This window comes from Myiozetetes cayanensis, unplaced genomic scaffold (assembly GCF_022539395.1).
Source record: "Myiozetetes cayanensis isolate MyiCay16 unplaced genomic scaffold, myiCay2020 scf5-8, whole genome shotgun sequence".
In the NCBI taxonomy this organism is placed as follows: domain Eukaryota; kingdom Metazoa; phylum Chordata; class Aves; order Passeriformes; family Tyrannidae; genus Myiozetetes; species Myiozetetes cayanensis.
Window position 1 is genome coordinate 113,478,882 of NW_026087742.1, and position 23,465 is coordinate 113,502,346.

General features: G+C 40.3%; 1 protein-coding gene across 1 annotated transcript in view; it reads left to right on the top strand.

Moving 5' to 3' along the window:
• Nucleotides 1-23,465, top strand: part of DSCAM (DS cell adhesion molecule) — a 442,603-nt gene that overhangs the window by 299,556 nt on the left and 119,582 nt on the right. The window contains 2 exon segments of the mRNA XM_050332764.1: nucleotides 3,121-3,240; nucleotides 6,640-6,813. Coding sequence (XP_050188721.1) covers nucleotides 3,121-3,240; nucleotides 6,640-6,813 — 294 coding nt within the window.

Here is a 23,465-nt window from a genome sequence, read left to right on the forward strand (position 1 = left end):
TACACCTCATCCTGGAGCTATAGGGCAGAATTTTTTTTCTGCAGTTACCATTCTGGTGTCATTCTGTATTGAAAGTAGTGATTAAAAATTGGAATGCCAAGAGCATCTGAGAAATGTTTTATATATATATATATCCGAAACACAGTGAAATCAATATGATGAAAAGCCCTGCTCAGAGCTTGTCAGCATTAAAGGCAGAACACCCCAAGGATATCTACGTGAGTTCCTTAAAGATGTGGAAGGATGCATTTCCACAGGAATGCTCACAGAACATTTACACTTGGCATCCATCCACTTTTCTCTGTATTAGATAAAAAGTGTATTTTAGCAGATAACTTTAATTTTTAAAACGGTTTGCCTTTATTCCCCACTGAGTATCTCGCTTAACTTTTCTAGAACTTTCTGCATATTCCTGCTCATATAAAAAAACCAAACTGTTTCCTGAAAAATTAGCACTTCTTGCTAGTGACATCCATAGCAAATGAAAAATATAAAGAAAATGCCTCTCAAAGACAAGGGAAATAAAACAAGTTACAGAAGTTTTGTGTTGTGAGAGAGATTTTAAAGGACATCACACTCTTCACACCCTTCAGTGGTAGAGGAGGCCTGTAATTATCAGTCACTCCACTGCATCATTTGTAACCAGTCATCTCTAGGGCTGTAAGACTGGTACTGCCGAGCTGGGTTTGTGTTTTGTGTCGGTTTTTTATCCCTCTTTATGCATAAGCAGCTTGTAATTGATTTTTCAGAAGCTGTAAATAGAAATTTCCTTACAGCTAGCGAGGTGAAACAAGCTGATGCCGCCGTGCCGAGTCGTACAAAATCAAATTATTGGGGCAACTAACTGTGCTTTTCACCTGCTTTGGAAAATAAGTAATTTTGTGTTTGGGGATAAAATGAACACAGAACAGTGAGAAAGGAGGTGCTGAAGCAAATGCCTTCTCTGAGCAGATAATTAGAACGGGATGGGTGATTGCCCAGAGCTGCTCTTACCGGGATTTCATGTCTGATGCTTCCCTATCGTGAATTAACATAACCTGCAATAGTTTGTTAGTGTGGCAGGCATTTGGGAAGCCAGAAGGGTTGTCAGCAGTAAAGACATCTTCTAGTAGAAAGGTGTCTCTGTTAGTTCCTTCCATCTCCTCTAGCCACGTTCCAAACAGCAGTGGAGCTTCTCTGTGCAGTTGGGTAATAAACACCTTTGCATTGTAGCAACAGGATTCAGTGAGGAAAAGATCCAGGTGGGGGGATTGTTTTCCCTCCAGAGGATTGTTCTCCTCTTTTAAAATGCAGTTGTGTCTATGAATGTGGAAAGAGGAAGTCAGAGGGGAGTCTGGATTATGGAGGCACAGGGAGGAGGACTCAAGCTGTTGTGAGGAGCGTCCTCTGAACCTGCAGAGAGAAGGTTTATTTACCTCCAACTTTCAGCAGTTCTGTCCATGCCAACACTGGCAGCTCCAGTTTCTCCTTAAGGATAACTTGGGACTCTTTGTTGTCCTGGGAGGTGTTATTTGCATAAACTAGGAGAGTGTTTATACTGAAAATAACCTCGTGGTCATATATCACAGCATTAGTGCTTCTGCTGTGTTTCTGCTGCACAGTGTTTCTGATGTGTAATTAGTCCTGTATTCATGGCTATTAAGAGCTGTTTCAAGTCCCAGGGCAAATATTCCCTGTTCTGATCTCCCTTTCCGTGCTGCCTTGCATTTTCTTGTGATACAACCTTCTCCCATCATTCCTTTCTTAATTTCTGGCACTTCTGGGAGAGGCAGCTGGTGGGGTCTATGGGTGTTTGGGTCGGAGCAAGGAGGGGATGGTTGGACCCTTTGTTCTATCTCCCCCAAATTTCAAGGTCAGCACTGGCTGGAGCTGCAGAGCTGTGAATCCATGAGGCTCCATATACTGTGGTGGGTGAGGAAAGCAAGGAACTATTAGGATTTCTCCTTAGTGTGATGCTGTACTCAAGTGCATTTCAAAAAGCAAAGTTACTTGGGAAGAAAAAAACAAACCTGTCACAAGTTCAGTCACCTCACTACATTTTCGCTCTGGCACTGTAAGAAATGACAAAAACACGTGGGATAAGGACACAAATAATTTATTTCTTTCTCAGACATTTGTTCCTTCATGTTCTGAACCAGAGAACGGGAGTTCAACAAATATCTGACTTGAATATTAAAGGTGTTTAATGGTTGTACTAAAGAACTTTTGTGGAGCTTTCCCCATTCTTCACAGCTTTCAGCTTTTCTTTCCAGCTTGTCAAATTTATAGGTTTTTACTGACACTTTGACATTTAGGATCAGCCCTTTGTGGTGAACTGTTGGTCTAACATTGTCACAAGCTCTTTTCTTTACTGTGCACGTGTATTTGGAACATGTAGAGTTTCTCCTTGAGATCAGCAGCTCTTATTTATATATAAGTAGGTAAATACTTGCCTATGTGTGGAAGACTCATTGCAGTGGTTTTATGCTACCTTGGAATAAATCTAATAATATGTATACATTGATGCATTGAAGTAAGAATTCTCCTCTTCAGCTTAATGCAAGGAAATTGTGTTGAACCTTTTTATGGCTGTTTGTACAGTGAAGTCCTATCAAAACTGATGGATCAAACACCTTTACTTTAATGTGATTTGATCCCTATTAAAAGCATTATTTTTTAAGGTTATTTACACTACATAATTATGGGTTTTTTCTGAAGCTTACTAGTAACTGTTCTAAAAAGCAAACATACAAAAAAAATCAGTTGTTCTTAGACATCTGATAAACCTCTATTTTTTTAGAAAGCATTTATTTTCTGGCCACAGCAGCATGATTTATCTATTACTCCATTTTTAACCTCTCCTATGGAAAGATTTCATAAACTTCTTTTTGTATCCTATGAAGACCAATGCTTTTGTTGTGCCTGGCAAGAAATACATTGAGATTGTGCACAGAAAGAAAATAATCTGATAAAACCAGCTGTACTATCTCACCGAATCATCAAATAATTGAATTTATTTTTCTGTTTCTGCTGTGAAATTTTATGCCTCTGTGTTTGACTGGTGTGCCATTTTGAGGTCACATTTATTGTGGTCTAATAATTGTCCCAAATTCTCATGGCTGCCTTTGCTTCCTCCCGCAGTGCCCCCCAGGTTTGTGGTTCAGCCCAGCGACCAGGATGGGATCTATGGAAAAGCCGTAATCCTCAACTGCTCTGCAGAGGGTTATCCTGTCCCTACCATTGTCTGGAAGTACTCAAAAGGTAGGATTTCTGTGCTGAGCGCTGGGGACAGACTAATTCAGGTTTAGCAACAACTTCCCCAGAAGTTGCTGGTTTAATCTCCACGTTGTCAGAGAGTTTTTGGGTGCAATAAGGGATGTATCACTGGTGTTTATATTGTTCTTAAATCATTCCCCCAAGCACAAAGTGCTGGTCACTGTCATGGACACAAGGCTGGATGGACTTTTGTTCTGCCTTGGAGATGTCCCAGTGCTGTGACAGTGTCCCTGTGTAAGCTGTGGCCTCAACGGGCAAACGAAATGGATGGCTGAGAGAAAAGAGAGACAGCTTTAATTCAAACAACCTCAGAACAAGGTTCATTTGGCTCATTTCCCCCTCCCCTTCAAAACTCATGATAACATGGCCAATCATATATTTTCAGCAAAGAAGAGAGGTCAGGTAGCATTAACATAAGCAGTAATTCAGTATGTGCTTTACATAATGTCTGAACATTTTCTTCTCATGTAACAGAGCATTAAAACTGGCCCCACTTGACCCTCAGTAACCACAGGAAATTGACTGCTCTTTAATTAAAATGTGCTGCCTGATAAATTGTGTCTTCTGGACAGTTGTCTTCTGGTAGGTTTTAGCAAAAAAGAAAAAAAATCTCCAAACTCTTTACCCAATCTAAATGAGTTAACTCACTTAAAAAATAAAATGAGGTGCTGTTGAGAAGAAATCTTTCTGTAATAGCCCATGTCAGTTTTGGTTTCCTTAGGACCTAAGTCCAAATTGTATTTGGAAAGGAGTGAGGGAAGAGAAGTCTCATGTAATAGACTATTTTTCCTTTTATTGATAAATTATGGTTCATTATAAGAAGAGCGCAGAGTTCCAAATTCCATTAATCTCAGTGGCATATGGGCTTTTAATTATGAGCACAGGTCACGAAGAGGTAATTCTGTTTAGCTGTGTTTGTGTGCTGAAGGAGGGTGCCAAGCCAAGCTAGACGAGTTGTAATTAACTCTGAAGAGATAAATAACCCATCTTGGGATGACAGAATCATAGAATCATTTAGGCTGGAAAAGCCCTCCACGATCATCATGTCCAACCTGTGCTCCATCCCCACCTTGTCCCCCAGCCCAGAGCACTGAGTGCCACAGCCAGGCCTGCCTTGGACACCTCCAGGGCTGGGCACTCCAAACCTCCCTGGGCAGCCCCTGCCAATGCTTGACAACCGTTTCCCGGAAGAAATTCCTCCTGATGACCAACCTGAACCTACTCTGGCACAGCTTGAGGCCATTTCCTCTTGTTCTCAGTTGTTACCTGAGAGCAGAGCCCGACTCCCACCTGGCTACAGCCTCCTGTCAGGTGGTTGCAGAGAGTGAAAAGGTCTCCCCTGAACCTCCTCTTCTCCAGATTAAACAACTTCAGCTCCCTCAGCAGCTCCTCACATGACTTACTCTCTAGATCCTGTATAAAGCTAGACCCTAAATCATAATGAAGGAGAAAGGGATAGCTGGAGTGACACACTGCCATCAAGTTTTTAAGATTATAATTTAAAACTCTGAAGCTTTGAAGTCAAAGAAAGTTTTGATAGATACATGGAGTCTTATCCGTGGAGACAATCAAGACATGGTCTTGGGCAGCCAGGATTAGGTGACACTTTTTGATCAAATCAGTTGGATCAGGTGGCCACCTGAGGTCTCAATAAGTCTGTGATTCACTGTAGGCTCACCCACACAGTTGTATGGGACAAGCTGCTGTCCCTGCTCAGGAAGGATCTTGGCTGTAATAGCAGCAACAACATGTGTGAAGAGTAAGAAGCCTTTTGCAAACTGCCAGGAAGGATTTTTTTCCCAGTTTTTCCCAGTAGCTGTCCCTAGGAGTACCAGCCTTTTCCCTTCTGTGAATATTAAAGTGTTCCCAGAATTTTCCACGTGGAGAAATACAAGAAGTGAGTGCTGGCATCTACTTGGGCAATCAGTCACAGCAATATACAGTCAGAAAGGCAGAAATATGTCTTCCAACTAAATGACAGGAAAAATGGCTTATTAAAGAAAAAAATAGTCAAAGGGAAAAGTGGGATGTGACTAGAATAGTTGAAAAATCAACAGTGGGAACTAAATTTTTATGAAACCATTATCACTTTAACATTTCTAAGTTCCTAGTATTGGTCAACAGACTTTCTGTGTAACTGCAAGTTCCCAAAGCTGACTATTCTAGGATTATAAGGATTTTTATTATGCATGTCTGGTCTTTGTTAATATTCTAGACATTGTATTCATAGGTTGTTCTAGCTTAGTATGTTATCCTAAATCATTCCCTGTAATATTTATTCATTATATTTCCTCCTGGTCTGACTCAGCCCACTGCTTACAGTAATTAATGCTGACAAATATGTGTACAGAAAGTGGTATTAGAGAATTCCATTGAAACCTTATGGTTTCCCTGAAAAATCCCATCTCCTGCTGCCAAAGCAGGTTGTAAACCCCTTTGTTACGAGAAACATGTTTTAATGTACACTTACAGAGTCCCTAATGCTGGAGGAACCTGAATTTGTGGTGGGCATCTGGACAGTAATATCCTGTTACCTATTGCCTAAATCACCCAGCATCTTATTGCCAAGGAAAAACAAATTCTTTCTTAAAGCCAAAGTTGATACAAAAATCTTTGGCTTCCTGTCTTTTTATGGACCTTCCATTCCTACATTCCTGCCAAACGCGGTGCCTCATTCCTGATCAGTGCTCTGAGCTTTTCATTTGTTACTTTCTTTGTTTTGTTTGGGGGGTTTTGTGGGATTCTGGGATTTTATTTTTTTTTTAACAGTCTGGCTACAAACATGGCAGAACAGAGATTTTTTTGTGTCATCAGTCCATCAGCTGTAGGAGGAAACAAGCAACACTGTCACTGATGTGGTTTTCCGTGTTACCCAGGGTTTTGTAAGCAAGGTCCTAGAGGTCCCTTGAGTTTGCCATGTTTGCTTCAACAAACATCCCTCTTAGTCATAAGAAATTCATTTGGTGTCTGCATTAGGGATGCAGACTTGTGTGCCTGTTCAGCTGTAATTGTCAATAATTCATCAGCCTCTAAATGTACGACAAATGTGCCTTTTCACCCATGAATGGTCTGAAAAATCTTCATTTCCTCCCTCTCCCTCTCTGGTTCTTCATTTCGTGCTCCTTTTGCCCCTTCACATTTAATATGGGCAATTTGTTCCTGCTGTTGCATTCCAAAAGTCTTTCTTCTTTTGAATTGATGACCTCTGTGTTTTGGCAAAGAGCCATTCTGTTTGTTCTGCTGATGTCAGAGGCCACTTGTATTTTGATGGCGTTGAGCCTCCGAGAAGAAGAAGAAGCCAATAGTTTCTTCCCTGTTTTTAGGAAAATCAAAATAGATGTTTCTTTTTCTAACCAATCTATTTCCATGGGTTTCCTGCTCCAGGTGCCGGGGTTCCTCAGTTCCAGCCGATTGCACTGAACGGTCGTATCCAGCTTCTTACAAACGGCTCCTTGCTGATTAAACATGTGCTGGAAGAAGACAGTGGATACTACCTGTGCAAGGTCAGCAATGATGTGGGAGCAGACGTCAGCAAGTCCATGTACCTCACTGTTAAAAGTAAGAATTAAACACTTCTCTGTGATCCAGATATTGCCATTGAGTGAAAAAGGCTTGTCTACTGCGTCCTTAGTTTGGTGGGGAGGGAGGGCAGAGGTTGGCTTGGTTGGTTTTCATTTAATTTTGGTCTTCAGCTGTGTGGAAGTTAGTATGGTTAATAAAAATAAAAAAAAAAAAAAAGAACTGTTTTTTTTTTAGTATAGGAAGAGAAGGGGACTTAGAGATGAAAAGGATTAATGTCTCATTTCAAAAATATTTATTTTCTGTGTGCTACAGTTGAGTAATGAAGGGAAAGTTAGAAAAAAATTGTTGGCCAAGAGTAAAAACCAGTAACAAAGGAGAACACCCACAGCAACTGTTACAAACCTTATAATTTGAAGGAAATATAGATTGAAAAGTCCTTAATCAATCTTAAGTACACCACAGACGGATACCATATGTACAATTACAATCATTATAGGTAGAATACTGCAATATATTACAGCATCCTGTAAGATTTTATAGATACAGCCACAACAGTCATTTTGACTTAGGCAGGTAAATTTTCAGAGAATGCATCTCATTCTGTTGCATCTGGAGTGTTTACACAACCTCGACCTACCTGTACTTTCCAGGCAAAAGGGGCAAAAGCAATCCAGTTTTCAAGTGGGTGTTGGCTGTGATCCCTTGAAACATCAATATAGCTTGGAAAACAGAGGAAACATAATGCAAAAAAAAAATGAAAAAGCTGTTTGAGATAATATAATTTCTCACTAGAGGAAAAAAAAAAAAAGACTATTGTCACCTCAGCATGCCAAATGTTACTGGATGGTCTGTCAGACCAGTATTGAAGGAGGTCACCAAGCCACGCATTTTCATGTTTGTAGGATTTGTGAAGATTGACAGAGTGCTTTGAAGTTCTGGGATGTCAACTAGCCTGAAAAAGGTTTGCCCTTGAAAGTACAAAGATTTGATTTTTTTTTTTTTTTTTCAGAAAGGAAGAACAATCCTGTTTTCTCTCTGTTGGAGAGTGTACTTGAGTCCATTAATGTTTAGGTTTAGCTGTTTTGTTTGTTGTTGAGCATGAATAACTAAATTATTTCAGAGGAAGAGTGTCGACTTTGTTTGTTTTGCAAGCCCCGGTACCTCAGATGTCCTTTCCACGCTAATTCACCGTAGTGGCTTTGTCTTCTGAAAAATAACATGATATCCCAACCTCTCCAGCAAGTATATTAAATCCATACTTTTCCTGTGGATCAGTAGAAGTTCCATCTCCTGTGGTTTCCATAACTGGCCATTTTTTTGGGGGTAAACCTCCACTGTAGCAGCAATGCAGTGCTGCAACATGTTACAGAAACCCAGCTTTGCTCTGGTTGGCAGCTCTGCTCACTGCCTGTCTGATCACTGCATGCAGTTTCATGTGTGATAAAAGAGCATCCCTTATCAAATAAGAGCAGGAGCTTCCCTGGAGAGTCAGCTGCTGTTTGAACATAATGAAAACCCCTCCGGCTCTGAGATAGCAGGAAAGCACATCCATACCCCCTCCCACACCCACCCTGACACAGCACAGCTCCCACCACGGCTGTTGGAGCAAATGCTGGTGGTGTTGGTGTGTGCAGAGGGGAGGCACAGCTTTAGCTTTCATCAAACTCACACTGAGGACAAGATGCCGTGAGAAAATGGGCCACAGTGGCTTTCAGGATCCTGGTGGAGTGGTTGTGCCACATAATACTTGCACTTGTTCACATGGATGGACTCCAAAGTGAGGGCCTGGATCTGCCTTTTATCTCTCTGGCACTGTATCTTGTCATTCATTGTTTTCTTTTTCGCTGTGGCTTCTTTTCCCTCTCCCCACAAGGCTGTTCCTGGAACCTGGTCCTCAGGTTTAGTCATCTTGCCAGATAAAACCCTTGGGCTTCTTTCATGAAACCTGTAGTGTTTTCAGTTAGATCCTTCTCCACAAGGTCCCTCTAAATGCCTTTTTTAGTCAGAGGCAGAAGGTGATGCCTGGCCCATGCAGTCGTTTAAGGGTGCAAAGTCTGTAAGTAAGAAACAGCCTCCCAAAACGTAAACAAGGACTAGCTTGTGGCTTCCTTGTGACAAATAGGTTTCCCACCTTCCTTCAGTCTATGTGTGGGTTGCCTGTGAGCAGGAGCTGAAATCACCTGAGGAGAAAATAGGGGTGGATTTAGTCACTGATTATGGAACTGGATTGACTCTCAGAAAGAACAACGTGGCAGCAGAGCCTTTAGAGTCAAGTCCTTCACTTCTTGACAGTCCCTTGTGCCACAGGTACCTCATGTATGAGGTGCTGACCATTGATAGCATCACTGTGAACTTAAAAATAAACCCTCTTGTGCACAGGTGATTCTTCTCCTCCAAGTCTGATAAAAGTTTCTACCTACCTTGTCAGTGACATTGCTGCATAAATTTTTACCTTTCACAGTTCCTGTTACAAATCTCTTAAATGAGCTGATGCTTTACTCTTCCAGAACTTTCAGCAGCACCTGTATCTGAATAAAAAAGATTTTGTCAAAAGACAGTAGGCAAAATTTTGTTTTGGTAGGTCAGGACAGGACAGGATGAATATTGACCTAATGTATTAACATGACTTGCTACCTCTAAAATTGACAGGCTTTTTTGTAGTGGAAACCCATGTCAAGCTATAAACCACCTTGGCTTGCTCAACAAGACTCTTAATACTCAGAAGGAAATGGTAGTAATTCCAGATATGCATTTATTTAGTGCCTCACTGCTTGTTGTGTGACACCTTCACGTCAGGGAGGCTGATACAACATTTGAAAGGAGATTGTATGAGGAGGGAGTGCAGAGGAAAAAGATGAGAGGAAAAGAAAGATCTTCAGGAATGGTGACAGAAGTGTGAAGAGAGCGAGCTGCCAGTGTCAATGGTGGATCAGGAACCACAGGGCTAGAATAGCAGCCATGAAAGCAGAGAATAATCATTTAGCAGCTATTATTCTTCTCCATTTCTTTTCGAAAAATGGACATAAACACCATGATCAGCTCATTTCTCTCTTCTTCTGAATCAAGGATAAGTAGTTATTGAATTGTGTGTTCATTAAGACATACAATATTAGAAAGTTATGAGAGATCTGGAATAAGAAATCTAGTTCTGTCTTGAGAAATGACTCCTGCTGCTTGGGATGAGAAGACTTCTGAAGAATTTCTATAAAGGATAATGAGCCTTTAACATGAAGGGGAGAACTGAAATTATTTAAAGGTTGCCTGGGAGTTACAAGGGAAGAGATTCTGCCTAAAACAGACTGCCTGCCTGCCTTCATCTGAATAAATGTCACACTTCCTAATTCCACTTTAGGGGCTATATATAACATGATGAAATGGTATTCTGAAAAAACCATACCTCCTGAAAAGCAGCTTTCATTAAGGTATGTATGTTCCCATGTAAATAATCTGTTGGAGGCAGTCACATCACCCTTCTGAAATCTATCACTTGTTTTCATGACAGTGTGGAGCCTGACAAGTTTTAATCTGATCATCTAAACATTTCCAGCAAATCCTGCCTGCCAACAAAACAGAGCTGCTTCATTCACTTTCCTCTCAAATATGCCTCTTAACTATTGGCATTATGTGTGTTTAAGGCATAAACCTAAAGCTGTCAGTCAGATCCACAGCTCCTTCCAGCAGGAGCATTCTAATCCTAGCTAATTCTTTCAATGCCAAGTTTCACCACTTAAACATTTAAAAAAAAAAAAAAAAAACAAACCACAAACTTTAAAAATTGTTACCTGTGACAAGAGCTGGTGGAATAACAGAAGAGGCTGGTTGGGAAGGAGGTGCTGATCACAGTTTAAAGTGAATCTGATGCCCTGTTCCTGCACCACCTTGTGCTTGTGCTGCCCCTAACCTCCTTTACAGTGCCACTTGTCCGTGTTGACCACGACCTCTTCCAGGCAAGATTTGTTTCCACCATCTCCAGACAACTCATGGAACAAACTCAATCCCATAACTAGCCACTGTTGCAAAAGAAATAAAATCTAACAGTAATTACAAACACAAATAACCCTAAAAGATGCTTACGAACGGAGATTCTGAGTCTTGTGAAGCTGTTTCTCTCCACTGCTTGTGGTGAACAGTTGTTCCACCATATGGCTGAAGCACTGCAGCATTTGTTTACTGAAATGGATGGAAATCTATGCCTGGCTTCCTTCATGGAACTTTGTCTGAGCAGGATAAAGGCATCCTTTCCATGTGACCAGTCAAATGAGTTTGCTGTGCTGCCACACCAGCAGTAAAGCCAGCAAGCTGTGATGGAGAACTCACTTGTGCTCTGCTCGCCAGGGTGCCTCTAAATGCTCCTTTTAGTCTCTAGGAAAATAATTCCTTGTTGAGAGTGTGGGAATGTTGAAATCTGTCCAGCTGCTGCTTTTCCTTGTGTAGAAAATCCAATTTCTCATTAAGATGCATATATCACTCAAGACGTCAGTAAGGGTGGCATTCCCTATTCTTCATTTGCAAAGACAGATTGTCCATGATATGTGGCAAAGGAAGCTAAAAATCCCTGTCTCTAATACCTCCAAAAAGCACTTATACAAAGGACAGCAATAATGCAATGTCAAATTCACCTGTGCCCAGTTATTTTGATATTTCTTAATCTGTATTTTTTCTACAGTCCATGGTCTGTAAATACTGTTTTCTGTGGCAATCAAAACAAAGTCCCTGGTCTGATTGTTCAATCTGATTTTGTGGGTTTGTTTCCTCCTGATATTCGACCCCTTAAAAAAAAAAAAAAAAAAAAGGCTTTTTCATTTATTTGATTCTTCATACTTATTTTGCTGTTATCTCAGGTAGAGTACATTTTTGTCCAATGGGTAAATCTGGCCAGAGTTGGTAAAAATCTCTCTCTGGGTGGCTTGCAAATGCCCTCAGAATGAGAGAGTGGAGTAAAGGGATAGAACACAAAAAATATTGTCTGTGCATCGAAACTGCTATTGAGTCCCAAGGAGTCCTCCCTGGAGATCTGATGAGCTGCCCTTGCCTAATTTTGCCCTTGCCCTCATGACAGGCAGTTCTCTCTTTTACCAGCTGTTTCTTGGCAAACAGTGGCAAAAGCTGTGTTAAATATGAGGATGTGAACAAACTGCTCAGCTCTGATTAAACTCCAAGTCAGCAGAGACTTAAATGCCTTTACCTGTTTTGTGCCCCTGCCCAGGGCAAGGGGGTTGGATCAAGATGATCTTTAAGGTCCCTCCTGAGCCAGGTCATTCTGTGATTCTGTGATTATAATGATTCATTTTCATTACATGCACAGTCTAAAAGATGCTATGAAAGTTATGCTGAGTCTCGGGATCCCCCCCAGAAAAAAATCTCCCGAGTCGCCAGCGCTTCCTCTTGTCAGTAGAACAGCCCGGTTTTTTGTTGTTGGTTTGGTTTGGGTTTTGTTTTTTTTTTCCCCCTAATGAGCTTCTCCCGGGATGAGGAACGAGCCGGTTCTGAGTGCTGTTCCGTGCCTCCTCAGACCGCTGGCACAGCTTTGATTTAGGGACCGGCACTTCAATCACCCATCGTGTGTCACTACCCCGACAGGCGCTGGATAAACCATCCTCTGTTGGTTTTCCTTTACAGCTGCTCCGCGGCTGATCAGCTGTCACAGCAACACACCGCCTGTGGCAACGCAGGGAAATTAAACATGAAGCATTTTGCTCAAGGTAGCTGGTAGGAGGAAAGCTGGAATACCCCTTTTTTTTTTTTTCCCTTCTGTACATTCCGGCGCTTTCTGCTCCTCTCAGCGATGCCCAGCCTGTGGCAATTGGCTCCGACGGATGCTTTCTCTTGTAAGGTAATTGCCAGATGTGCTGGAGTACAAATACTCAAGTGGTTTCGTATGCAAATCTTGGCAATTCTCTCAGTTAAAAAAAAAAGGAGAGGTAAAGACTCCTCTCTCTCTTTTTAAAATATTTTTTCTAAGTGCATGTAATAAGAGAAAGTATTTAACAGCCTTTTCTCTTTTCCTCAAGGCTGGTTGCACGGCAATATTTCCAGCAGAAAAGTGAAACAGATTTCTCTCCACACAGGCTCTGTTGCATCTTTTCCATTTGTATCAAAAGTATCATATTTATTGCTCTTTTTTTTTTTCTTCTTTTTTTTTAAATAACGCTGTCTCTCTCAGCTTTATGTTGCCCAAAAGGACGCATGGGTGAGGTCTATTTTCAGAAGTTTTCTTTCTGTTGTAATTTTTATAGTGGATACAGAATCTTAAGAGTTCTCCTGAAAAATAAATAGTTTAACAAAGTTGTGATGATTTAGCCTTTCAAGTACCTTCACATCTTCACAGTTCCTAGAAAGGCTCATAACAGATAGGATTCTCAAGGTTGTGAATCACTGCTGCTTTATGTTCTCCCCTTACTGAACAGATGAGTAATATATAAACCATGGATATTTTAACATGTTCTCCTTTCTCAATAATAGTAACTCTTGTGTTAAATTACTACTTTATTCAGAGGTTTTTAGATGGCTCTCAGATTGCAGTGAACTTGGTGTCCAGGTTTGGCCAACTGTGGTCAGGAGACTCTGTGACACAGGGATATTTTGGATCAAGGACTGCAGCTCCTCTGCCTCTGAACACCCTGCAACAAAACCTAAAAGTAATGTCTGCTCTGCTCTGCTCTCCTCCAGCTGAGAGGGTGGTGTTGCAGTGATTGACAGAAGCTGGGCAGATAATCCATTTAAAATAACCATCATGGAGAAAGTACACATTTCAGTGTATTTATTTGGCACTGTACTGCAAACCCTACTGTGCTAGAATGTAATAAATTGTAATCCTGGGAGGTTCTTAGCTGGGAGGAAATACACTGGAAATTATTCTTACTGGTATTTTGGAAGCTTGTTTTCTTGAAGGAGAATTTAAAACGTGATTTCAGATTTAGACTTTTCTTCACATGAAGTCAGAATGAATACTATTCTGGAACACAATATGTCCCAATAATCTTTTAAGGAAAATATATGCTAGCAAGCATAGGACACTGGACAGACAGAATTTCAGGATTGCTTATCTTGGAATTACTCGTTACTCATCTGTCTACCAGGTTTAGCCAGTTACTCCTCCTCCTAATTTGACAGGGCAGGTGGAACAAACTCAGATCTCTGATGTTCATTGTTTTCTATTCCATCTCTGGCTACAAAAAGGCTGTGTGTCTTCTTCCTGGCCCTTCTACCCTGCCCCTCCTGGGCTTGGCACTGTCCCAAAGCCTCGTGTCAGGGAGTGGCAGAGGCCATCTGAGGGTGCAAGTCATGGCTCGACCCACAGCAGCTCAGCTGGATCCTTTGGGGGGAACAGGTTTGCAGGACACACTCAGAGCATCACCCAGAACACATTAGTGGGGCATTGAGAGGCTGGAGGTGGCTGTGATGGCATTTAGAGGCTGTAGTGACATCAGTCACATGGGCAGAGAAATAAGTAGACAGAATCACAGGATGGGTCAGGTTGGAAGGGACCACAGTGGGGTCATCTGGTCCCACCTCCCTGCTCCAGCAGAGTCATCCCAGAGCACATGGCACAGGATTGTGTCCAAATGGGTTCTGGAATATCCCCAGTGAGGAGGCTCCACACCCTCTCTGGGTTCTCTGTTCAGTGCTGGGTCACTGCCCAGCAAAGAAGTTCTTCCTCCTGTGCAGGTGGAACTTGCTGGGCATCAGTTCCTGCCCCTTCCTCTTGTGCCATTGCTGGGCCTCCCCCGAGCAGAGCCTGGTCCATCCTCTGCCCCCTCCCTGCAGCCCCCACAGACCTGGGGGAGGTCCCCTCTCAGTGTGTGCTCTGGAGGCTGAACAGCCCCAGCTCCCTCAGCCTTTCCTGCTCCCAGAGATGCTCCATCCCTGCAGCATCTTTGCATCTTCCTCTGGACCTGCCCCAAGAGCTCCCTGTCCCTCCTGTCCTGAGGAGCCCAGAACAGAATAATTAAATTTGGACATTTACCTCAGAAATTCTTGTCAGAACACACCACTCTAAAAGAAAAAAAAAACAACTCAGTCAGCTACACAAGACTGTGCCTTAACACACACAGTGTTAGGACAGTGTTCTCATAGGTGGTTTCTTTTTTTCCTTTCATCCTTATGGAACAGGAATAATGACTAAACACTAAGCATGCCCAGAATTCACTAGTTTATTGATTTGTCTAGAATACAGCATGGATACAGCTACACAGTCTTGGTTTTTCTTGAATATTTACCTTCAGGGGCATTAAACGCTTAGAGTGTATACATTTACCTGGATTTTCATGCTATTAAACCTAATAATTTTTCAGAGTAACATTTTAAAAAACAAATGCTGCTGAGAATATACCATTTGTGGCCTGGGAGCTGTTTGCAGTTGTCTTTGCTGGGTTTAATTTCGGCTTCTAGGGGAGGAAGGGAATTCATGATCTATTGCTGCTTGGTTTTATATTTGCAATGTCATCAAAAGTTGGGCCTATATCCTGTTAACAAAGATTAAATAAACTTAAATCAAGAGAACATTGTAAAGCAATAGTGGGATGGAAATTAATTGACTGGGTATGTGCAGCACACACAACTATTTCCACTTCAGAAAAGTCAGCTCTTATAGGACTGTGCTTTTACCTTTCTTTTTCCCTTTCACTTTTCCTTTCCCTTCATCTTTTTGTCCATGTCTAGTCGTGCCAGCTTTAAGGGACATCTCATTTAGAAAGCTCCAGCGAGACAAAACCTCAGGCCCAAAGAGGAAAATATTCCTGTGTCCCAGGAATATTTCCCATCATTTTCCCTTCCCATCCAGTGGTGCATCTTCCACTTCCTTCTCTCCCTTAAATCCTTTTCCATCCTTCACTCATTCATCTGTCCATTTCAGAGCTCTCCCCTGTTATTCTTCTATGAGTTTAGGGTTTGTAGAATGCTCTTTGAACAGCAAAAAATAGTGGTCATAGTCTTAAATGATATTTCTTCTTATATATCGGGTCCTTCTGCACTTTGAATGACTTAATCACAGTCTTTTCCAGTAAAAGACCTGTGTTTCAAAAGGTTATTATTGGATGTTGTCACAGAATCTGCATGATGATTCTATTTTTTTATTTATTTATTTATTTATTATGGCTTGTTGTTTATCTTTATCTTTGATTTGATGCAAAAAAGGCCTTAAATTTTGCATTAAAAAGAAAGAAAGAGGTAATGAGTTATAATAAAAATAATAAAAAATAATAAAAAAATATTTCATGGTATATTAAGAGATATGTAGGATATAAACTACATTTGAGTATCGAGTGACACAGATGCCAGATGAGTTACATACATTTTTCTATATAATTCTCCTGCAGTAAAAGGCGACTGTAAAAAAAGGTAGTTTATATGCAAATATTTTGTGCTTTGGGTAAGAGTGTATTTCCTTTAAAATATAATATCAGCTGTTGCTATTAGTCAACCATGATCTTTTACAGCTGCTTCCATCAGTGCAATTTTAAGCTTTTTTTAAGGAAAGCAATTTTGCCTTCAATCATAAAGAGTAATTTTTTCATAGTACTTTCTTTTTGGCTTCAAAATAGGTTGGTTTTTTTTTTTTTCCAAGAATTGCATGCTGGTTTTATTCACATCCCTCTGTGAAAATCCTACAGTGGTGCTCAGTATGAAGATATGAACTCCCATCCACATTGTTCAGATATTTGGCTTGTGATGTTTGAGCATGTCTTGCTTTTATGTTTCTTGGGAACAAAAGAGAAGGAAGTGCCCACTTATGGCCATTAATTGCTGGGTGTCTTCACAGCATAGATCACTAAAGAAACACTGCTCCATTTTTAGATAAATCTTACTGGAATCCTACAGGGTTAAGGAATCAACTTGGTCTGTCAAACCAGGAGATAATGAAAGAATGAGCTCTTACTGTTGGCCTAATTAGTTATGATTAATGTAACCCCATCCTTTTTTTTTTTTTTTTTTTTAAACTGCCTCCATCAGGCCACAGAATTACATTCAAGTTTTGGTTTTGGTTTTCCATTCAGACTTAGAATATTGAATCCTGTAGGAATGGTGTTGTCCAGGCAAAATGTATCTTTGTGACAATAATTTTACCTTCTCTATCATCAGTTATTGGGTGCTTGGCTCCCACCTGGCAAATTCCTGCCCCTGGGAAAGCAATGTTGTGTATTTGCACGGATGTAATGTCATATAATTGTATGGATGTGGGTGAGCAAATTGAGAAAGCAGAAATGATCCTTCAGGGAGGGAATAAATGTTGTAGTTCTAACTACAGTTCTTGACTCATCAAGCAGTTTTTTCCTTTAAAATTCCCTCGTGCAAACTGATGTGTTGACAGATGGAGTGAGGGCCACAGGTAATGGAAATAACATTTAAACTCCCTGCTTTTACAATTGGACAAACTTCTGCTGAGAGTTTCTCTTCTTCATTTTGCAAAATATTATGTGATGCCATTATGCTGCAAAAGATCTCTTGCTTTTTTTTGAGCTAAAGGCCTCAGTTCCCAATACTTCTGAGTCCCCATGTCCATGAACATGTGAGAATTCACATCAGATTAATATGGAATTATAGAATCATAGAATGGCTTGTGTTCAGTGATTTGGTGACATTTGATTCCTAAAGTTACATCAACCAAAAAAAAAAAAAAAAAAAGCATCCTAAGTATGATGTTCCTAAAACCATTTTGTCATTCTTAAAGCAGAACCCTGACTGATAGAAATAATGTGTGTACAGTTGTCTTTCTTGTGATCAGTCACGTGCTGAGGGATGCTCAGCAAAGCAGATGGCTCTCTAGGAAATTAAACATATGTTTAACATGAGTTGCTCTGGGGTTTTGGTGTTGGTGTCTTAAAATTTGGCATAAACTTTTAAGAAAAAGTCCTTCAGCAAATGCCTTTGGAAATGGGTATTAAAGAAGCAACTGATGTCAGTGGCTGGCTTTCAGTCAGCACTGCAAGTTCTCTCAGTTCTGTTCTGAACTTCTCTTGTATTGGTTAAAATAAACTCCTAAATCACATCATCAGTGACCTAACAAGAACATTTTTCCACTAACAGACTTGTCAGATTGATAGAGAAGTGCCTGGAAAACAGTCCTATTCGCTTGCTTCCATCTCTTTCCTTGCAAAGGACAAAGGTTTTTGAAGGATCGAATGTCATTTTCGGGAAGTTAGATGTTATCAACCTGTGATCACAAAGTGAGGAGGCAGAAAAAAGGGCTCTTACATAAGTACATTTTGCTGCAGATCATCAGAGCAGTAGGAAAAAAAAAAAAAAGCATCTGTTAGACTATTATTTTTTCCCCTGGCTTTTAATTTCTGGTTATTGATTTTGGTAATTGCACACATGTACGTGCACAATGGTGCAGCAGGATCTCACTTCTGTGGTCTCATCTCGAAACTGGCTTTTAAAATAAGTGCCTATTACTCTAAGTGCTCCATAAGCAGTGCTCTGCTGTATTTTTGTCCTGGTTACAATGCAGCCCAACTGTTGCATTTACAACTGGTGTAAGCTGGCTCCTTGCCATGCTCTCAGAGCCATAAAACCCCTACTTTCAGCGAGGAAAATCTCCTGCCATCAGATTTTTTAAGTGGTGGCTTGCCAAGCTGAAGTAAGGAAGAACAGGCTTTTCATAAGTGGTCGCGTATTGTTGTGGAAAATCCAATTACCCTTTGCTAAATGCCCAGGTCTAAGATTTAAATAAGAGCTAAATGAAGTGCCGAGCTCTTGAGGAAAATGGGAACGCACCTGAGGGGTGAGGAAGACCATTCCAGGGAGCACAGCAATCCTGGATGCCCTCAGGAGTTTTGCTGATTCCCAGACAGCTCCCAGACCTCTTACAAGGAACTCACGAGTGGAGAGACAGATGTGAGCAAGGACTTTTGAGTTTTATTTTCATATAATGAAAAAGTGCATTGCACAGAAGTGTTGACTCCCTCCCTTTGGGCTCTTGAGCCTTTCAGCATCAAAGACCTCCCAAAAATGCTTAAAGAGCCATTAAAAATCTGACTTACCATGACTTTGCTGATACACAGCAAGGTCTTCAGATGCTGCAATCAAACTGTGTATTTATGTTCTTTTATATATATAATATGTATAAAATAGATTCTTTCTTCTGCAGTTCCCACTTAGTTCCTTATTCAAGATTATTTCTGCTTTTGCTGATTTTTCTCTCCTATTCTAATGGCAACATTGCTTGGCTGTATTACTTTAAATCTCTCACCTTGATACTTTTTCTTTTTTAATGATCTGGAGGGAGTTCCTTAATTCTTGTACTCTGAAGAAAATTAAGATATGGATTCTGCACCCATTTAATTTGGATCATTGGATGTTTAGTAAAGAGAGTGAGGGCTTTTCAGAGCCTTTGTGCAAGTCATGTAATGATTCTCAAGTCTGGCATCCTCTGGGTGCACCATGTAATGATTTCCCAGCAAAAAATTCCCTGTTTGCTTTAAATCCAGTTTATTCATTTAACTCCTTTAAAGGTCTTGCCTTGCCTTGCCTTGCCTTCCCTTTTTTCTTTCTTAGTACACTGAAACTCCACTTTTATGTCTCTGTAGAGGCCAGGAGAGAATAAAAACTCATATTTTTAAATCCACAGAGGACTTTGTGTGGAAAAGGCCAACATGATTCCTGAGAGTATGAGGATGAGCACAATTTAAAATATGTGTCCTCTATCATCACCTATCTGCATTATTTCCATGGATGTGCATACACATATACAAATTTGAATAATACCTAGAAAATAACTTCATGGCACCACTTGACATATTGTTTCCATTGAGTATCTTCAGGAAAAATATGTTTTCCAGCCAAATTTTGTGCAGCATTAATTGCCAAGCCCATCTGCTTAGCATTTAAAAGGTATAGATCTCATCTCCTTGGAATAATCTTTAATCAGCATGTTTGGCTCCAACTGTTGAGCCAAGTCAGATTTCTAAATTTACACTGAGATCTGATGTTGATGTTTTGAATATGTTCAAGTTTTCCAATTGTTTTTGCTTTTCCAAAGTTAGGCCTCTCATGTACTTGCAATAGAAACACTTAACATATATTCCCTAACTGCTTCTACAACTCCACTAATTCTGTACAGGTATACAGGTTTTATTTCTCCTTTAGGAAGCATTTTCTTCTAAGTTAATATTATAAAGGATGTTATAATAAATAATTATAAAAATACTGCAGTTAGAAAGTTAAGTAATATATGAATTGTAGACTTTGACTCATAAAAGATTCCTGTAGACCAAGACTGTGAATGTCCAATTCTTGTGTTTTGCATAGAATAAAAAGCACATTTGATTCTGAATCAGGGGTTTTGTTTAGGAAGAACAATCATATTTTACTTATTTTTAATTAGATCATGATATTTTTGGAAGACAAGAGTACAGGTATGGAACATACGTGTACAGTTACAGGTAGAACAGGTTTTTGAGGTAGAGAGAATGACTTGAGAGTGTTAACTTCTTAGTTATATCTCCTACATCAACTGGTGTTAATAGTGTTTCTAATTTACTAGTTCAGAAATCCTGATTTTTCATTTCTTGACTTTTTAAAGTTTTTTTTTGTTATTTACATAATGAAACTACATGTTGTTTTTTTATTAACTTTAATTAAATCAAAAGTCACTGAAGTAGACACAGTGATGATTATTCTGGGGTTACAGCATCAGAAGGGCTACTAAGGACGTTCATGTTTAGTGTTTCAAGGCTCAGAGCAAAGCTAATGGTGCATTTAAGTAATTATTTATGCAATATGCTCATAATCCATATGCTCACTGTACAGAAACACGATGTAAGAGGCAACTGAAGTCAAAGAGATTGACTTTGTAGAGTTATGAAGCAGCTGGACAGGAGAGGTGTGCTTGGGTCTCCCAGAGTGTTCTCCTCCAGTGCCACAGGAAGAGAGAAGGAACCAACAGAAGGCAGCAGTGTCTCTCAAAAAAACACAGTTTATTGATTTTATTTTTCAGGAACATATCCCACCACCTCTGTTCTGGAAAAGCCCAGCTACTGCTTTGTTGTCTTTGAAGCCCAAACAAAATTTATGCTTTGGAAAACGTCTGCTCATGGTTCCCCAGCTCCCTCCTGTGCTGTTTGAGTCTTTCTGAAGGATCCAGCATGATCCAGCCTTCCTCAGTTGTAGTTTTTCCAGACTATTTCTGCTTTCAAACATCTTCACAGGGCTCCAGTCTCATCCTAATTCCTTTATACATATTGTAGGCAGCTTTCCTGAGGGCTGGATATGTGGCAGGTTGGAAATTTCATTCATTCACTCCCAGCTGGTTTTTTTTTGTGACTGTTCCTCTGTGCAAATATCCCCATGAAAATATTTTGTGTACCTGCACGTAGCCTTCTGAAAATCCAAATAACACACAAAAAAAGTCCATGTGCAATTTGTGCAGCCTTAAGGGAGAAGAGTGGATTATCAGGCATGTTGAAAGCAAATTTTGGTGGTCTAAACATACCTGTCTTCTTAGGAGGCTCTAAGCAGTGAGGAGTAGAACTGAGTTTGTAGTGACATTATACCAAAACCGTGCTGTGACTTAGGACATTGAACTGGCAAATATACTGGCAAAGATCTGGTGGCAAAAAAATAAAATTGTGTTTTACTTGGTCAAGAGGATGTGAATTTTAACAGTGAGGGATAGAAACTATTAAGCTATAGTTATATAAGCTGCAGTTATATGAACTACAACAAGGCAAGGTCCTACACCTGGGTAGTGGGAATCTCAGAGCAGAGAAGGTCATGACACTGATAAAGGGACTGGAGAATCTCCTTTATGGAGACAGGCTGAGAATGTTGGAGCTGTTCAGCCTGGAGAAGAGAAGGTTGTGTGGGCACCTCACAGCACCTTCCAGTATCTGCAAGGAACACCTTGAAAGGGATTTTTCATCAGGAACTGTAGTGAAAGGGTTCAAACTGGAACAGGGGGGAAAAAAAGATATTAGGAAGGCATCCTTCCCTCTAAAGGGTGGGGAGGCCCTGGCACAGGTTGCCCAGAGAAACTGTGGCTGCCCCTGGATCCCTGGAAGTGTCCAAGGCCAGGTTGGATGGAGTTGGAGCAACCTGGTCTAGTGAAAGGTGTCCCTGCCCATGGAGTTGGAACTGAGTGATCTTTAGGATCCCTTCCAACCCAAACCATTCTATGATTGTTACATAAGGACTCTTCACATGCCCAAACTGCCTTTAGGACAGTTTTCTTCCTTTGTGACAGGCAGACAAGGATGTAAGAAGTGTGTTTTCTCTCTTAGGGGCTTCCAGGAGCAGGAGGGGGCAGCATTAACTGCAGAGGGTTTGCTATCCACATCTCCAGCTTCATTATGTCAGCCATGCACACTGATGAACTGTAATTGTTTCCTGGCTGCCATCCGTAGGAGACGGGGTGACAAAGGGGTTTGGAGCACTGCTAGGTTCCTGTTTCCCTCACTGATCTCTATTAGAACAATCATTATGATAATGATTCTAATCCAAGCTTCTGTAATATAACTGAGAAATAAATGCTTCTTGTTAATATGCCTCAATTAATGGGTCACCCAGTGTAGCTGCAGCAGGTTGCAAGTAAGTAGCTTTCAGGATCTGAGCCCAGCTGATTATAGGTTTTCTTTCCCTTTTTAGATGAAATGGATTCATAAGCCTTACTCAAATGAATTGCTCTTGCAGTCATTAATTATAGTATACACATGTTAATGACATCATTATCAGGAGATAACATAATGTCCCAAGCACCACGTGTTCCAGTTGTTTCCTGTGCAAACAATTGGGCTTGATAGCACAGCCTGTCACCCAAATGTCAAAAGAAACCACATGGTGTCTTGAAATGATTGTGAAATTATCATGTGCCACAGTTACGTGTGTCATAAACAATTCCATCAGGACTGAATTTTTCGTCAGCTTCTTGGGTGAGGGATACTGAGGGGAACAAACAATTAAGATCTTGAACATCTCAAGTGCAGCACGTAATGCAGCACTGGATTGTTTAAAGCACACCCTGTGCCTGAATTAAAATGCATTAGTCAGGAATTGAGGATATGCACAGGAATAGGCAATATTAAGCACCTTGGGAGATTATTTTTTTTCTATTATTTATTAAGCAAAACCAGAAAGGAATTAATCTTTTCAATATTCTACAGTTTAGTTCTCTTTTAGCACCTCCCCTTAGCATGGGTAGTAAGACTGTAGGAAAATTGCCAGCTTAGCTCTCATTTTAGCAAATCAAATCCTTGTTGAGCAAAAGTCAGTGCCAAAACTCCTCAAGACTTCTACAGGACCAGAATGTCATCCATGTGGACTACCAAGCTCTGGAAATGGGAGGAATCTCACACCCCTGCCATGATGCAGCAGCAATTTGAAGCCCAAGATTGGCATGCGGGTTTTCCTACTGGAATTCCCTAGAGCAGAGCTGCTGCCGTGACCTGAGGTCACCATCATTTTACAGTTTTCCTTCTGAACTCTTTTTATATATATATAAATATATATAATATATTTTATATAAATATATTCATATATTTCATATTATTATTTATAATAAACTTATTTAAATATACAATTATTTAAATATATAATTATATAAATATATTACATAATATATATTAATATATATTTAATATATTTATATTTTATATATATATATAAAATAAATATATATATATATATATATTTGGTCTTCCTGGGGTTTTTTTCTGCTGAACTGAAAAATAGGATTATTCTCCTGTTGCAAGGGA